This window comes from Anguilla anguilla, chromosome 15 (assembly GCF_013347855.1).
Source record: "Anguilla anguilla isolate fAngAng1 chromosome 15, fAngAng1.pri, whole genome shotgun sequence".
Lineage (NCBI taxonomy): Eukaryota > Metazoa > Chordata > Actinopteri > Anguilliformes > Anguillidae > Anguilla > Anguilla anguilla.
Window position 1 is genome coordinate 29,280,156 of NC_049215.1, and position 14,614 is coordinate 29,294,769.

A 14,614-nucleotide genomic window follows, 5' to 3' on the forward strand; every position below is an offset into this window, starting at 1 on the left:
GGGATCTCAGACTAACGCTACCTCCGGCTGCTGTGTGCGTGTGCGTGTTTGCTTCCCACGCACGTGCGCGTGCGTATCCGCGTACGCGCACGCACGCTATCTGCATGTACGCTGTACCGCTGATCCCTTTTGCGTTGCCGGTGCTTAACTCGGGTAAAGGTCACTGTGCAACAAAAAGGGGGATTCTCACGCTTCGCCTCAGCGTACTGCGACAAAAAAAAAAACCCCCACTTCAGATTTCAATGAAAAGCGCTGCTGCCTCGAGCGCCCTGGCGTAGCCTAGCTGGTCTAATAGAGCGGAAACTGTTGTGACTGGCTCGCCTGGGCCCATCTGTTCAGAAAGAGCCTCGGAGTCGTTTCCCCAACCCCCCCCCCGTAAACGCGTCTCAGACGGTATAGGCGAACGACCCCGAGTGACCCCGTGGAGAGAGAGAGAGAGAGAGAGAGAGAGAGCGAGAGCGAGAGAGAGAGAGAGCGAGAGAGCGAGAGAGCGAGAGAGCGAGGGAGAGAGGGAGAGACGGAGAGACGGAGAGAGAGAGAGAGAGAGAGAGAGAGAGCGAGCGAGAGAGAGAGACAGAGAGATAGAGATAGAGAGAGAGAGAGAGAGAGAGAGACAGAGAGAGAGAGAGAGACAGAGAGAGAGAGAGAGCGAGAGAGAGAGAGAGAGACAGAGAGAGAGAGAGAGAGAGAGAGAGACAGAGAGAGAGAGAGAGAGAGAGAGACAGAGAGAGAGAGAGAGAGAGAGAGAGAGAGAGAGTCCTGTTCCCGGTGTGGAGCGGCCCTCGACAGCACGGCCACTCGTCCGTGATTAATGCCCAGCCAGGAGCAGTCAGAACAGGCTCTGTCTGCCCATCGGTCCCCGGAGCGGGGGGGGGGAGCTGTCAGCGCCGATCAGGGAGCAGCGGCCCGTGCGCGGCTCTGACTGATCGCCGTGGCTGGCACCTCCACCGTGCCCGCGCCTGCCGGGGGGTTCTCCCTGCGGGCGAGGCCCACGGGCGGGGGGCTAATCCCGGGGTGGAGGGGGAGGCACGTGTGCCGGGCGGGTGCGAGGGGAACCTGTGGTCAGCTGATGTATTTTTGGGTTGGGGACAGATGGCCCGGTGGGGTTGGGGGGTGGGGGGGGCGTGTGTAGGCCATCCTGAACAGAAGGCCAGGACTCTCACTGACTTTCACTAGTGCAGATTGGCAGTGCTGAAATTCGCCTGTAACTTAAGTCTTTATTCAGTGTAAATGAATGCCATGCATGTGTTTGTGTTTGTTTGCTGACATTATTTCTTGGAATTCAGGGGTCTGTATCTCAAAGCAAAATGACTGTGTTAGCTGGATAACTGCACTGAGTAAAACCTGGAACCCTTCCAAATCTGGAACATGGACTGAAGTAAAAAGAGCTGTTCCGGGTTTTACTAATTTGTGCATTTATCCAGCTAATTCATCCTGTTGTGTGATCCAGGTCCCAGAACAACCCTCTTTGGTTTTATTTTTCTTAATGGGTTTGCTGTGTTTTCTGGCTTTTTAATATATGCCTCGTCTTATGAGACTGTCCTTAGCCTAACGCCCTTCCCAAAGAGAAGCTTTCTAATTGTATTTTCATTTTATTGCCCTTCAAGCGCTCTGGATATCACACAGAACTTCAATAATTACACTGTTAAATTATGCGAGGCATCATTTTAACGCTGCTTTCTCTGCTGGTGCAGTTGTTGGTTGTTTTGGTCACACCCAGTATACCAGCAATGGCCTCCTGTCAGATTTATGTCTCTGTGCTGAGACTGTGGAGCTCACCCGATCCCTTCTACAGCACTCTCTCTCTCGCTCTCTCTCTCTATCGCTCTCTTTCTCTCCTTCTCTCTCTACCTAACTCTCCCTCTCCCTCTCTCCTGTTTAGCCGAGTCTGGATTCCTTTCCAAATTCAGCAGCAGGCACATGTGATGTTCCTCTGTGCACAGAAATAGCCCGGGACGGGGCGCCCAGCGTGAGCCAGGCACACACTTATACACCCCCCTCCCCCCCGCATCCCCCCTTTTTCCACCAGGCTGACATGTCACTCGCAGCTATGTCATTTTGATCCCCGTGCACTACGCATGGAGCTATTTAAAAAGCACAAGCCTTCCTTCAAGGTTATGAACAATGAAGGCAAAGGCTTTCAATGTCTGCTGCATCGAGACATCAAGTTATCATTGAATTCTGTGAGAACAGAGCATCTGCTGCTACCATAAACCTCATAAACCTTTGTTTCTTCAGTCACGGTTTCCATAAGCACCTGTAAGTTTTACTCTGTCAAGTCTGCCAGTTGCTTCTGCTGTTAGCCCTTTCAAAGGTTTTTTGGAGTGTTTTTTCAAAATTCTGGAAACAGTGTCCTAGAACTCTGTTGCTTTCAATGACCATCAGTGATTGCTACATCAGCATTACAATGTTCTCTTAAGAACATTCTAATCACACGTATTTGTGATCTTAAACCTTAAAGGTGTTGGGTGATGCTTTTTTGTGGATTACTTTACTGTACATTGCTTAATTTACATTAGTGTGCTTTATGCACACCCTCCATTTCGCGTTATGCATTTATACAGGAGGCTCCAGGTTAATTACTTCGCTCCACGGAACAATAAAGCCCCTGGAGGCTCAAAGCTGTGTGTTCACAGATCTGTTGCTTTGCTCATCGAGGCACACTGCTTGTCCTGGCATCAGGTGGTTTGGTGAATGGAGTGCTAGTGGGTATTTCACGTGTGGTTGGCTGTACATGCCCTTAAGTGAAGTCCTTTCTTGTGCTTGTGTCTCACTCCTGGGTAAATACTGCAGTGGATTGTGGGAGAGAGAGAGAGACGCTGTCACTGACCCCAGATCAGTCACAGTGGCAGGAGAGGGCAGACCATCTGGCAGTCAGGCTCAGTTCTCCTCCGCTTTAAAGAACACAGAATGAGGAACTGAACCTAAATGGCATCTGCAAATAAAACAAAATCCCCCCCCCTTTAAAAAAAAATATTTTTAGAAAATGAAAAACCCCTAATTCTGGTGAGTAAGTTTTTTTACGCTGGCCAGGCATCTGAGTTGGCGTGGAGACAGAGCGTGGTGTCGGGTAGCTGTGATGCTGAGTGTGGTGTCAGGTAGCTGTGATGTTGAGCGTGGTGTCGGGTAGCTGTAATGCTGAGTGTGGTGTCGGGTAGCTGTAATGTTGAGCATGGTGTTGGGTAGCTGTGATGCTGAGCATGGTGTCAGGTAGCTGTGATGCTGAGCGTGGTGTCGGTTAGCTGTGATGCTGAGTGTGGTGTTGGGTAGCTGTGATGCTGAGTGTGGTGTTGGGTAGCTGTGATGCTGAGCGTGGTGTCGGGTAGCTGTGATGCTGAGCGTGGTGTCGGGTAGCTGTGATGCTGAGCGTGGTGTCGGGTAGCTGTAATGTTGAGCGTGGTGTTGGGTAGCTGTGATGCTGAGCGTGGTGTCGGTTAGCTGTAATGCTGAGCGTGGTGTCAGGTAGCTGTGATGCTGAACGTGGTGTCGGGTAGCTGTGATGCTGAGCGTGGTGTTGGGTAGCTGTGATGCTGAGCGTGGTGTTGGGTAGCTGTGATGCTGAGCGTGGTGTTGGGTAGCTGTGATGCTGAGCGTGGTGTCGGGTAGCTGTGATGTGGGGCGGGGCGGAGCCTACACCTGTGGTGGACGGCGTAAGCGGGACGAGGAGCAGCAGGAGGGTTGTTTTTGTGGGCGGGGCTGGGCGCTGTGATTGACAGGAAGTTGGTGTGTGCCCCCCGCAGCTCCGGCAGCCCCCGGTGAAGCGTCTGAGGCTAAGGGGGGACTGGTCCGACACGGGACCCCGCGCACGGCCCGAGAGCGAGAGGGAGCGCGACGGTAAGAGCAAACACACAACTAAACGCACCTGCACACACAGGTATTCAGACACACAAACACACTCTCATTCACACACACAGACTCAAGACACACCCTCACTTAGACACACACACACTCACTCAGACACACACACACACAGACACACACCCTCACTTAGACACACACACACTCACTCAGACACACACCCTCACTTAGACACACACACACTCACTCAGACACACACTCACAGACACACACCCTCACTTAGACACACACACACACTCACTCAGACACACACACTCACAGACACACACACTCAAAGTGATACAGGTTCCTGATAATCAATGCTTCTCACCTTTCTCTGTCTGATGTCTTCTACCTGCATTAGTGATTCAATTACGAAACACTGTCTGTGGGGGTGAGTCACTACTCGCCTAGTTTCCTATCCACAGTAGTTTTCTAACTTTAGTATTCCAATCGCAAAAGCTTACAGAACAGTTTTGAAGCGAGATCACACTCTTCGTTTGCCTATTAGACGAAAGAATTTTAAAAAAACACACCATCTTGTAAGGCCCCGCCAGTCAGAAACGCATTTGCATGGGCCTGTTTTACATGAGCACGTGAGGGGAATGTTCCAAGCGCCAAGGCGCAATCGAAGGAGGAGTCCGGCGGAATGACCGGCTTCTCCCGCGGCCTGTTTGTGCTTCCTGCAGGGGAGCAGAGCCCGAACGTGTCTCTGATGCAGCGCATGTCCGACATGCTGTCCCGCTGGTTCGAGGAGGCCAGCGAGGCCCAGAGCAGCAGAGGGCGCCCGCAGCCACGCCCCCGGGGTAAGCCGAGTCCCGAAATTACAATTTACAGACACGATCGTTCTGCTGCCGTAACTGTGCTCACTGGATCTCTGACTTTTGCCCAGTCCAGGCCTGTTTAGAAAAAAAGAAAGAAAAAAAAACACCTACTCTTCATCAGTGTAAATGAAATTTAAATTCTAAAAATTATTTTATGTCTTATTATTTTTTCTCGTAAGTTATGCGGTAGTTTTCCTCAATTTACCTTACTGTTCACAAACGTGACAATACAGAATTATAATGCACTCGCTGTCTTTTCTCGGTCCCTGCGTTCTACAGTTCGACCAGAGGGGGGCGCCTCCGCTCCAGAGCCCACCCCGCAAGACACTGTGCCGGCCACTGAGGGTCCAATGGAAGTGGAAACTACTGCCGAGCCCCTCCCTAAATCGACTTCCACCTCCTCCTCCTCTTCTGGCTCCTCCTCCACGGTCACGGCCCCGCCCCCGTCCACGTCCTCGTCCATGGAGAGCCCCCCCTCCTCCTCCCTCCTCTCCTCCCCCGACGCAGAGCAGAAGAGCCAGGCTGCCGCTGCCGCTGCCGCCACCGCTGCCTCCACCACGCCCACGCCCACGCCCACCCCCACCCCCCCGACGGAGCCCGCACAGTCCGGTGAGCCCCCCGGAGACGGCCCACCGCACACAACGCACCGCGCATCACACAGGCCGATACCCACACCGCCTGCCTCCAGAACCCTGCCTACACACTGAGATACGGTCTGAATAACATAAATCCTGAGGCTTGGGGGAGCCACAGCCCTCGCCAGCAGGAACAGTGCTGTCGGAGCGTACTGCTGTCAGACCGTTTGCTCTGTGCCGTGTGGTAAAGGGAAGTGTTTTTGGCAGCATTCACGGCTGAATTTGTCGATCGCCGAGCTGCAGCGGGGATCAGGGCCAGGATCACGCAGGGTGGTGGAGCTCATGAATAATGTAGCCGTGAGCTCATGAGAAACGTAGTCTGCTGAATCAGGTGCCCACCCCCCACATGCTGGGTGGCAGGGCTCATGAATAATGTAGTCCTGAGCTCATGAATAATGTAGTCATGAGCTCATGAGAAACATAGTCTGCTGAATCAGGTGCCCACCCTCCACATGCTGGGTGGCAGAGCTCATGAATAATGTAGTCCTGAGCTCATGAATAATGTAGTCATGAGCTCATGAGAAACATAGTCTGCTGAATCAGGTGCCCACCCCCCACATGCTGGGTGGCAGGGCTCATGAATAATGTAGTCCTGAGCTCATGAATAATGTAGTCATGAGCTCATGAATACTGTAGATCAGGTGGCCCTCACAACTGCAGCCTTTCAACACCCATCTCTCAGCCCATCTTCCTTGTTATATCCACTTTTCTTTTCCTTGCTGTTTTTAGTTTCCCCCCTGCCTTTGTTTTGGTTCTTTCTTTCTTTCTTTTCTTTTTGTTTCCTCCTCCTTCCTTGCGTTCACTCTGCCTGTTTTCTCCTCCCCGTCAGAGCCTGGGCGTCGGGGGGTGCCGGTAAGTGTAGTGTGCAGGCGTCTGCAGAGGCTGCTGCTGCTGGCCGGGCCCCCCGGACGGGACGAGCGAACGCGCCCCCGCCCCGCCCGCCTGAACCCCTCCCCTGGGGATGCCCCCCAGGAAACCCCTCCCTCAGGTCGCCATCTCTCACACCCTTTACCTCTCCCCCCGCCCCCTCTCTGCCCACCTCACCTGCTCAGTAACCCTTCTCCATGTCACGCTCCCCCCATCTTCCGGCTCTTTGTGTTTCTGCATCGCCTGGTGTGAGATCAGATGATCCGAACCTCATTAGAACCTACGCAGGAGTGGGGGGGGGGAGGGGGGGCGGGGGGGTCACTGCATACTCAGGCTGCTCTTTGTCTCTCGGCTTTTTGCTGTATGACCAGACACTGGCCAGACCCACCTCTGTGTGTAAGCCCCCGATCAGGAGCTCCTGTGCCCACCCCCCTCCCCCTCCCCCATCTCACTAGCCCCTGTACCACCCCAACCCCCCCCCCAAAATCTCACTAGCCCCTGTTCATCATGACTGTGCCCAACATAATCCACTGCCAGTGCATCCAGTGGATGCCGTTTAGTGTCAGTAAACAAAAGTGTGTGCATGTTATACTTGGGTTATATTTGTTTGCTGAGCTTGTGCGCAGGGAATTTTTCCACTGTGAAAGTTCACTGCACACGGCATTCCCACCACAACGCTCTCCACATCTAAAAAACAAAGAGCTTGCAGGCTGTGTGGTGCTTGACAGAAAGAAAAAAAACTTGCAAGCTAACAGCTCCACCTACTGAGCAATTCCCGCATCTTCTCTCTGATTATCGCTTTTTTTTAAATGCTGTAAAAGAATCCACTTTTCGTCCTTGGCTTTTGGTTTGAATGATGAGTGCATGACTGCATTTTTTAATTCTGCAAGTAGATTGCTCCTTGTTTTATTTAGAATTCACGTGAGAATAGCCTGGTGTTTCTGACAGGATGCAAATCTCTGCTGCTGCATAATTGCATGCTGGGAGTTAAAATGAGACCAAACTTATTCTGAATGAATGCATGCTGGGAGTTGAAGTGAGTGATGACTGTAGTTTTAATAAACTCTTTTTCAAGATTGCCTTCTGAAGGACTTCAAGTTCAAGTTTACTGTGGCTCGTTCGGCTTCCAAAATTGCCGAACTGCCAGCAGTGGAGTACATCACCGAGAAATATTCCTCAATTTTAACACTTGTATCGAGTGCCCCGGTTTTATTAACGGACGTCAGTATATTAACTTCGCGACCGGGCGCACGCATTTCCGATTTCGGAATGGCACGGCTGCAGAGTGCTGTAAAAAGTGATGTGAAGTGAATAAAAAGCCGGAGTGAAGGGAAATCTATGAATCTCATTTGAGGCTGGAGGCCGGCCCGGTCGGTGTCAAGCTTGTGTTTGTGGTACGCGGGTACCCTGGTGCCAGTCTGAACGTAGGCAGTAATCAGGGCCCTAGGGTCCTAAGGGTGGAACTGAAAGGCATGGGGGGGGGGGGGCAGACAGCTTAGTGGGTCTGGAGGTTCCAGCAAAGACCCCTGGCACTCACACACGTTATAGGGTTAGGCATGAGATCTGGACATGAGAGTGGCTGTCTGCATGTCCTCTATCGCATAGTGTGTGTGCATGTGTGTGTGTGTGCATTTCTGCTTGTCTGAATACATGTGCAGCTGTTTGTGTGTGACAATGTGTCTGTCTGTGTGTCTTTCTGAATCATGTGCAAACCTGTGTATAGAAGTGTATCCTTGTGTGTGTGTGTGTGCATGCAAGTGTGTATGTGATCGAGAGACCAAAGCAGAGTGTTGTCATGAGTTTTCCAGTTTTATGTTCTGTCTCCTGAGCTGTCAGCCATTTTGTTATTATTTATTTATTATTTTTTTAGTCAAAGTGTGATTTGTGTTCCAGATTCGCCCTCGTCGGTGGTAAACAAACAGCTGGGATCCATGTCTCTGGATGAGCAGCAGGGTGCGTCTCATCTCTCTCTCTCTCATTCGTACACGCTCGCCCTGAGACCCTCAACCGTGTCTCTCCTTTTCTCCGTTTTCTGCTCTCTCTCGCTAGTTCTTCCTCATTCTATCATTCTCTCTTCCCCCTTCCCTCCACGCCATTACATAACTTCCTCTTCCTCTTCCCTAGAGTACAGTGGCCTGGTTCACTCCCACACCCACCCTAGCCTAAGGCATGTCCTCTCTCTGAATCTCTGTGAAAAATTCCCTCGGTGGGGAAATACACCCCAGACCATCGCTGGGCGGTCACAATTGGTTCATTTTATGGGGGCGCTGAGAGGAAAAAATGGGGACCCCCCCTCTGACCCAAGACTGTCACTCTACAGCCTTTATACTGGGCAGTCTGCGTTTGGCCCCGCCTCCAAGGTCTGTGTGCCCCTCCCCCTGCAGTACCCAGGCTGGAGACGGGGCCTCCGATTCTATTAGCCAGTCAGGACCCCTCCCTTCGTCTCCAGCGTGGGGTTCACTTTCCTGTTTGCTCTGACATTATCAGTGTTCTGAGATCAGCGTGGCTCTAGGGCAAAGCTCTGCTCCTCGTGATGTCACATGGAGCGAGATTTGGGATCTGGGATCGTCCTGACCGTACAGGGACGTCCCATCCTTCACCCCGCATGTGATGTTGTGCGGCCTGTTTTCCGAGCGCAGCGCTTCCATCCTGTGATGATCATGATGTTGGCACCAACCAAACTCATCTGATTCTGCTTTTGAATCGGTCATTGGGGCCACCATGAAAAGCGCTTTCGCTGAGGTTTAAAAGACTGCTTTTTCAGGAGGATTAAATTTACCATCGCCTTCCCGTAAATACTGCGGCTACAGGACGTTTATGCTGTCTAACTACAAACTAAAAATCTAAAATGACATTTTGCATAGTTTACTATAGCCATTTTACCTGAGTAACGTATGCATACAAGCAGCCCAGTAGCAGTTATGATGAGTCGCCCTGTGCTGGTTTTAGGAAGCTCAGAGGCTGGGGGCGGGACCGGGTCCGGTTCTGGGACGGGGAGCAGTACTGGGACGGGGAGCAGTATTGGGACGGGGAGCAGTATTGGGATGGCGAGCAGTACTGGGATGGCGAGCGGGAGGCCCGGGGGAACAGAACCGGTCCTAAGTCTACACTACAGCACAGAGGGAACCACTACCAGCACCATCAAACTGGACTTCACAGATGAATGGTGAGGGACTGCTTTGGATCAGAGGCCCACGCACCACTCCGACACTCAACATCAAAACACTGACGCCAACCCCACAACCATTTAAAAGCGCTAATCATAGCACCTAAAACACAATCCACCAGTCCAGTCACTGACACACGGGCCACCAGCTGGCATATTAATCTAGACACAGTGACACAGCTAGCCTAGCCTCTGCAGTACACTGACTGAGTGATTGATGTCTGTCAGTGTAGTCATGTGAAATGCCTTCATTAAGTGTAAATGAACGTGCAGTAGCCTTCTCCCTCACTGTCCCTCTGCTCCGGACAGGAGCAGCAGCGCCCCATCCAGCTCCAGGGGCGGCGGCGGCAGCAGCCACAAGCCAGGCGGGACGCAGGACAGCCAGCTCAAACCGGGCAGGACAGAGGGCAGCCCAGGCCAGCGGAGCACAGAAGAGCCGTTGCCCGAGAGCTCGGAGCAGGGTGAGAGAACGCGCGGAGGCCCCAGCTGGGTTACTGTTCACAGCGAGAGGGCGGGTAGGGAAGCTTAAGTGTTCCAACACAGTACAATTGATTCTTTGTGTCTGCAATGTTCTAGAATGATCATGGTCTTACAAATAAACCCAAATAAACCCAAATAAGGCTCATTAAATAAGGTTTATTCCTGTTTTTCTGGCTCATATATACTTTGTGTTAATTAGTCAGAAATGTAGGAGGCAGATAAAAACATAAATTAATGTGTACTAGAGTGTAGAAACAGGCCGTTCATCTTTAAATAACACTCTGAGGCACTTAGGTTTGTGTAAGCCTGTAAGACTGGTGTCTAACTGCAACTGAAAAACAGCCAGAGAATTGGGGAGGGTTTTGAACAAAAACAGCCAGAGAATTGGGGAAGCTTCTTAACTAAAACAGCCTGAGAGTTTGGGAGGATTCTGGTCAAAAACAGCCTGAGAATTGGGAAGGGTTTTGAACAAAAACAGCCTGAGAATTGGGGAGGGTTCTGGACCAAAACAGTGCGTTCAGCTCCGTAACCACAGTGACCGAGTGCCGCCATAAATCGGCTGGAACTGTGGAACTGGAGATATGCCGACTGCAGATTTATGATGAGTGCACTGGTCGTGAGAGGACCAACGATGTGGTGAAATGACTACCTGTATATTCAGGCTGTTGGTTCTGAGCGACTCTGCATTCTGTGTCCCCCTAGCAGCCACCGCCTCGTCAGAACCAGCAGGGCAGGGGAGTGGGTCCGGTCCAGAAACGGACCAGCCGAAGGGGGAGAAAACCTGCAGCGTCGCGGACAAGACCTCCGGCCCTGAGAATAACTCGTCGGCCAAGACCCCCGCGGAGGTCTCCGCCCCCATGGAGCAGAGCTCCGCCCCCCAGTCCACAGGAGAGGAGCCCCAGGGGGCCGAGCCGGCCAATCCCGCCGAGTCCTGCCGACGGAGCGAGCCAACGGGAGAGGGGGGGCGGGCACAGGGTTCCCGCGGCAACCAGGACTCGGACGACAGCGACGACGATCCCATCCTCCTGCCTGCCACAAGGTACCGCGGGGGACAGGGACAGAGGTACGTCTCACGCCGCCTCGTTCCCTTTTGTGAGGGCGCCCCCCTGCCGGGCGCGATGTAAGCATTGCATGGAGTCAGGCCATCTTTACGCCGTAGTGTAGTGTAAGTGTAAATGTGTTTCCCCAAATCTGCCACATTCCAGCACTTTCCTCCACTACACGATCGCCAGTTAGAGCACGACGACATTTCCCGTGACCACAGAAAACACACGCAGAGTTACGGCATGACTTACAGTCGTGTAACACTATGAGTAACTGCCTATTTTCTCGACAGTAAAATAAGAGTTTTCAAAAAAATCAGCCGACTTTTTAATGTTTATTTTAATAAAAATGAATGGAAGAAGTAAGAAATGCATGATGGGATATGAAAGGGTTGTGGCAGGTTCTCACTAAAAGAGCTTAGGAGTTACAGACCATTACCCTATTTAATACCCTGTAAATATCTTTTTGGATTATGGCTTATACAAATTGCTTAGTTCTCTGATAGAGGAAAGGTTTTTTTTCCCCCTAGACCTTATTTGACCTGAAATTCTAAGCTTTCTTGCACAAAAACACCCTCAGAAAACAGTCGGCATCCTGAGTGAAAACTGTGTTCCTCCCAATAGATTTAATTTCAGAGGATCAGCAGTAGGCGAGAGAATGATCAGGTAATGTGTACGTTTCCTATAGGCACCTGGTAATTTCTAACTGCTAGGAGTGAGTTTAAAAAATAAAAAAAAATTTTAACCTCTGACCAATTCCAGCTACATGCCATCAATACACAGGGATTTCACAAGCTGAACTCTGATGTATGTGCTCATGTGTGCACCTGTGAGTGCACGCGCGTGTGTGCACGCGTGTGTATGTGAGGGCGCGTGTCCGAGCGTGCATGCATGCCTTGTACACTGGCACGTGAACACTAACCTGGCAAACACTTTGGCGTGGAGAGGCATGTGCATATTGCAAACGTTTGATTTTACTACTTATGGAGAATACACCTGATTTCAGTGGCAATCAATGGAAATCTACTTAAGCCTAAGTAGCCACAGATATGTTTGGGAGGTTCTCTCTGCAGGTAGAGAGAAAAGAGTAACCGGAGTAACTGGATAGGCAAGGGACATGCCGTTACTATGGAAATAGGATACACTGTACTGTGTTCCCCTGACACATTACAGCCACCGGAAGCAAAGATGGACAGATCCAGGCACTGCAGATTCTCTGATCTGGTATTAAATGTGTAATTGGAAGGCATTTCTGGCAGGATCGTTTTGATCGTATTTCTGTCGTTTGTTGCCAAACTGGCTTTACTTTCAGAGCTCTGCCGGGGCTTGTTGAATTCTTTGAGTTGTTTTTCAGTTTGAGAATTTGGCGGTTTTTTTTGGTAGGGAAGCTTAAGTGTTTCAACACAGCACAACTGATTCTTTGTGTCTGCAATGTTCTAGAATGATCACGGTCTTACAAATAAACCCAAATAAGGCTCATTAAATAAGGTTTATTCCTGTTTTTCTGGCTCATATATACTTTGTGTTAATTAGTCAGAAATGTAGGAGGCAGATAAAAACATTAATTAATGTGTACTAGAGTGTAGAAACATGCTGTTCATCTTTATCACCCTGATTAATCTGACGGAATCCGCTTTGGGGAGCACAAGCTTCGTTGTTTTCGTAGTTTGGATTATTATTATCCACCGTTACTGTCCAATCAAAATGTGTGTTCTCGGGACACCCATAAACTACTGACTCAGAGGGGAGAGATTACGGATCTCATTGGAGGGGTTAAACAGCACTCTGAGGCACTTAGGTTTGTGTAAGCCTCTACAAAGAAAACATGACACTGTACCTACTGAGATAAAGTGCATACATATGCGATGCAGAGCAGATAAGGTCAGGCTTTTGCTTGGATTGCGAAAGTACTGTGTTGTATTTCAGTGTTACTGGCTGGTGTGAAATACCTGAATCAGGAAGGGATCTGGCTATTTTGCTTATTTGTCATTAATCCAGTTCCGAAGATGTATGTGTCACTCACCAATTGTAAGTTAAATTCTTGCTGTCAAGAATTTCCATTTCATTTGAAACTGTTTAACCAGTTTGGGTTATTTTTGTTACTTTGGTTTAATTTATTTTTCAAGATTTTGTATTTTATAACTGTCTGATGGAAAAATAATCATTTTTACTACTTTCCTGTGAACAGCAGAAACACAGAAGTCATATGGACTCAAAGTGATGTATTTTGCTATTGTGACATAGTGTGTTGAAGAGGAACCCCAGTATTAACCAGGAAATGTCATGGTTTCTGTATGTGTTTGCCTTCCTCTGCAGTGTTTCGTAACTGGTGTCTAACTCCAACTGAAAAACAGCCAGAGAATTGGGGAGGGTTTTGAACAAAAACAGCCAGAGAATTGGGGAAGCTTCTTGACTAAAACAGCCTGAGAATTGGGGAGGGTTCTGGACAAAAACAGCCTGAGAGTTGGGGAGGGTTCTGAACCAAAACAGCCAGAGAATTTGGGAGGGTGCTGGACTAAAACAGCCTGGGAATTAGGGAAGGTTCTGGACTAAACCAGCCAGAGAATTGGAGATGGTTCTGGACTAAAACAGCCTGGGAATGTACTAAACCAGCCTGGGAATTGGGAAAGGGTTCTGGAAAAAAATATTCAAAAATAGCCTGAGAATTCTGACTCTCTCTACACCCTCCTGTCCCATCAGGCGTTCTGCTGCCGCTCGTATTCAGGAGCTTTTCCGTCGGAGGAAGGAACGGCGGGAGATGGAGGAGAGCGAGACCCAGAATATTCGGCGGCCCTCCGTCAAAATGGTCTACAAGGGCCACCGCAACTCCAGAACAATGGTAGGGCACAGGTTTGATTCCCAGGTGGGGCCCAGCTGTTGTACCCCTGAGTAGAGTACTTAACCTGAATTGGTTAAGTGAATATCTACTTGTATAAATGTATCGTATGCAAAAAGAATGTAAGCTGCTGCATAAGAGCATTTTCTGAATGCCTTTCATTTAAAAGGATCTATTACAGTAGATGTGCTGTATTGTAGAATACCATTCTTGTTTCTACAAGGTCTCTAGGCTCAGGTTTTAATGATGGAACAGCTGTCTAGTGTCAGCTATAAAATGGATTGACAAAGTGTCATGGTATTATAGCATGTTGACAGGCTAATATGCTTCTATTTGCAGATTAAGGAGTCCTGTTTTTGGGGAAGTAACTTTGTCATGAGTGGCTCGGACTGCGGCCACATCTTCATCTGGGATCGGCACACGGCTGAACACCTGATGCTTCTGGAGGCCGATAACCATGTGGTCAACTGCCTACAACCCCATCCTTATGACCCCAGTGAGTTCTCCCACAACGCACTGCTCATTGACCAATTAACTCATAGTACCAAGGTGGTCAACCTACGGCCCTATCCTTATGACCCTAGTGAGTTCACCCACAATGCACTGCTCATTGAGAAATTAACTTGCTGAACCAAGGTGGTCACCCTACAACCCCATCCTTATGACCCCAGTGAGTTCTCCCACAACGCACTGCTCATTGACCAATTAACTCATAGTACCAAGGTGGTCAACCTACGGCCCTATCCTTATGACCCTAGTGAGTTCACCCACAATGCACTGCTCATTGAGAAATTAACTTGCTGAACCAAGGTGGTCACCCTACAACCCCATCCTTATGACCCCAGTGAGTTCTCCCACAACGCACTGCTCATTGACCAATTAACTCATAGTACCAAGGTGGTCAACCTACGGCCCTATCCTTATGA

General features: G+C 50.0%; 1 protein-coding gene across 5 annotated transcripts in view; it reads left to right on the plus strand.

The window, feature by feature from the left end:
* Positions 1 to 14,614, plus strand: part of LOC118214196 (DDB1- and CUL4-associated factor 6-like) — a 36,566-nt gene that overhangs the window by 18,825 nt on the left and 3,127 nt on the right. The window contains exons 8-18 of one of the 5 annotated variants that reach the window (XM_035393896.1): positions 3,741 to 3,834; positions 4,527 to 4,643; positions 4,941 to 5,270; positions 6,126 to 6,284; positions 8,057 to 8,116; positions 9,113 to 9,329; positions 9,639 to 9,844; positions 10,512 to 10,872; positions 11,477 to 11,518; positions 13,553 to 13,691; positions 14,028 to 14,184. In XM_035393896.1, the coding sequence (XP_035249787.1) occupies positions 3,741 to 3,834; positions 4,527 to 4,643; positions 4,941 to 5,270; positions 6,126 to 6,284; positions 8,057 to 8,116; positions 9,113 to 9,329; positions 9,639 to 9,844; positions 10,512 to 10,872; positions 11,477 to 11,518; positions 13,553 to 13,691; positions 14,028 to 14,184 (1,882 nt within the window). The remainder of the gene's footprint in view (positions 1 to 3,740; positions 3,835 to 4,526; positions 4,644 to 4,940; positions 5,271 to 6,125; positions 6,285 to 8,056; positions 8,117 to 9,112; positions 9,330 to 9,638; positions 9,845 to 10,511; positions 10,873 to 11,476; positions 11,519 to 13,552; positions 13,692 to 14,027; positions 14,185 to 14,614) is intronic. The other 4 variants (XM_035393898.1, XM_035393899.1, XM_035393897.1 and 1 more) reach the window with 4 other exon arrangements.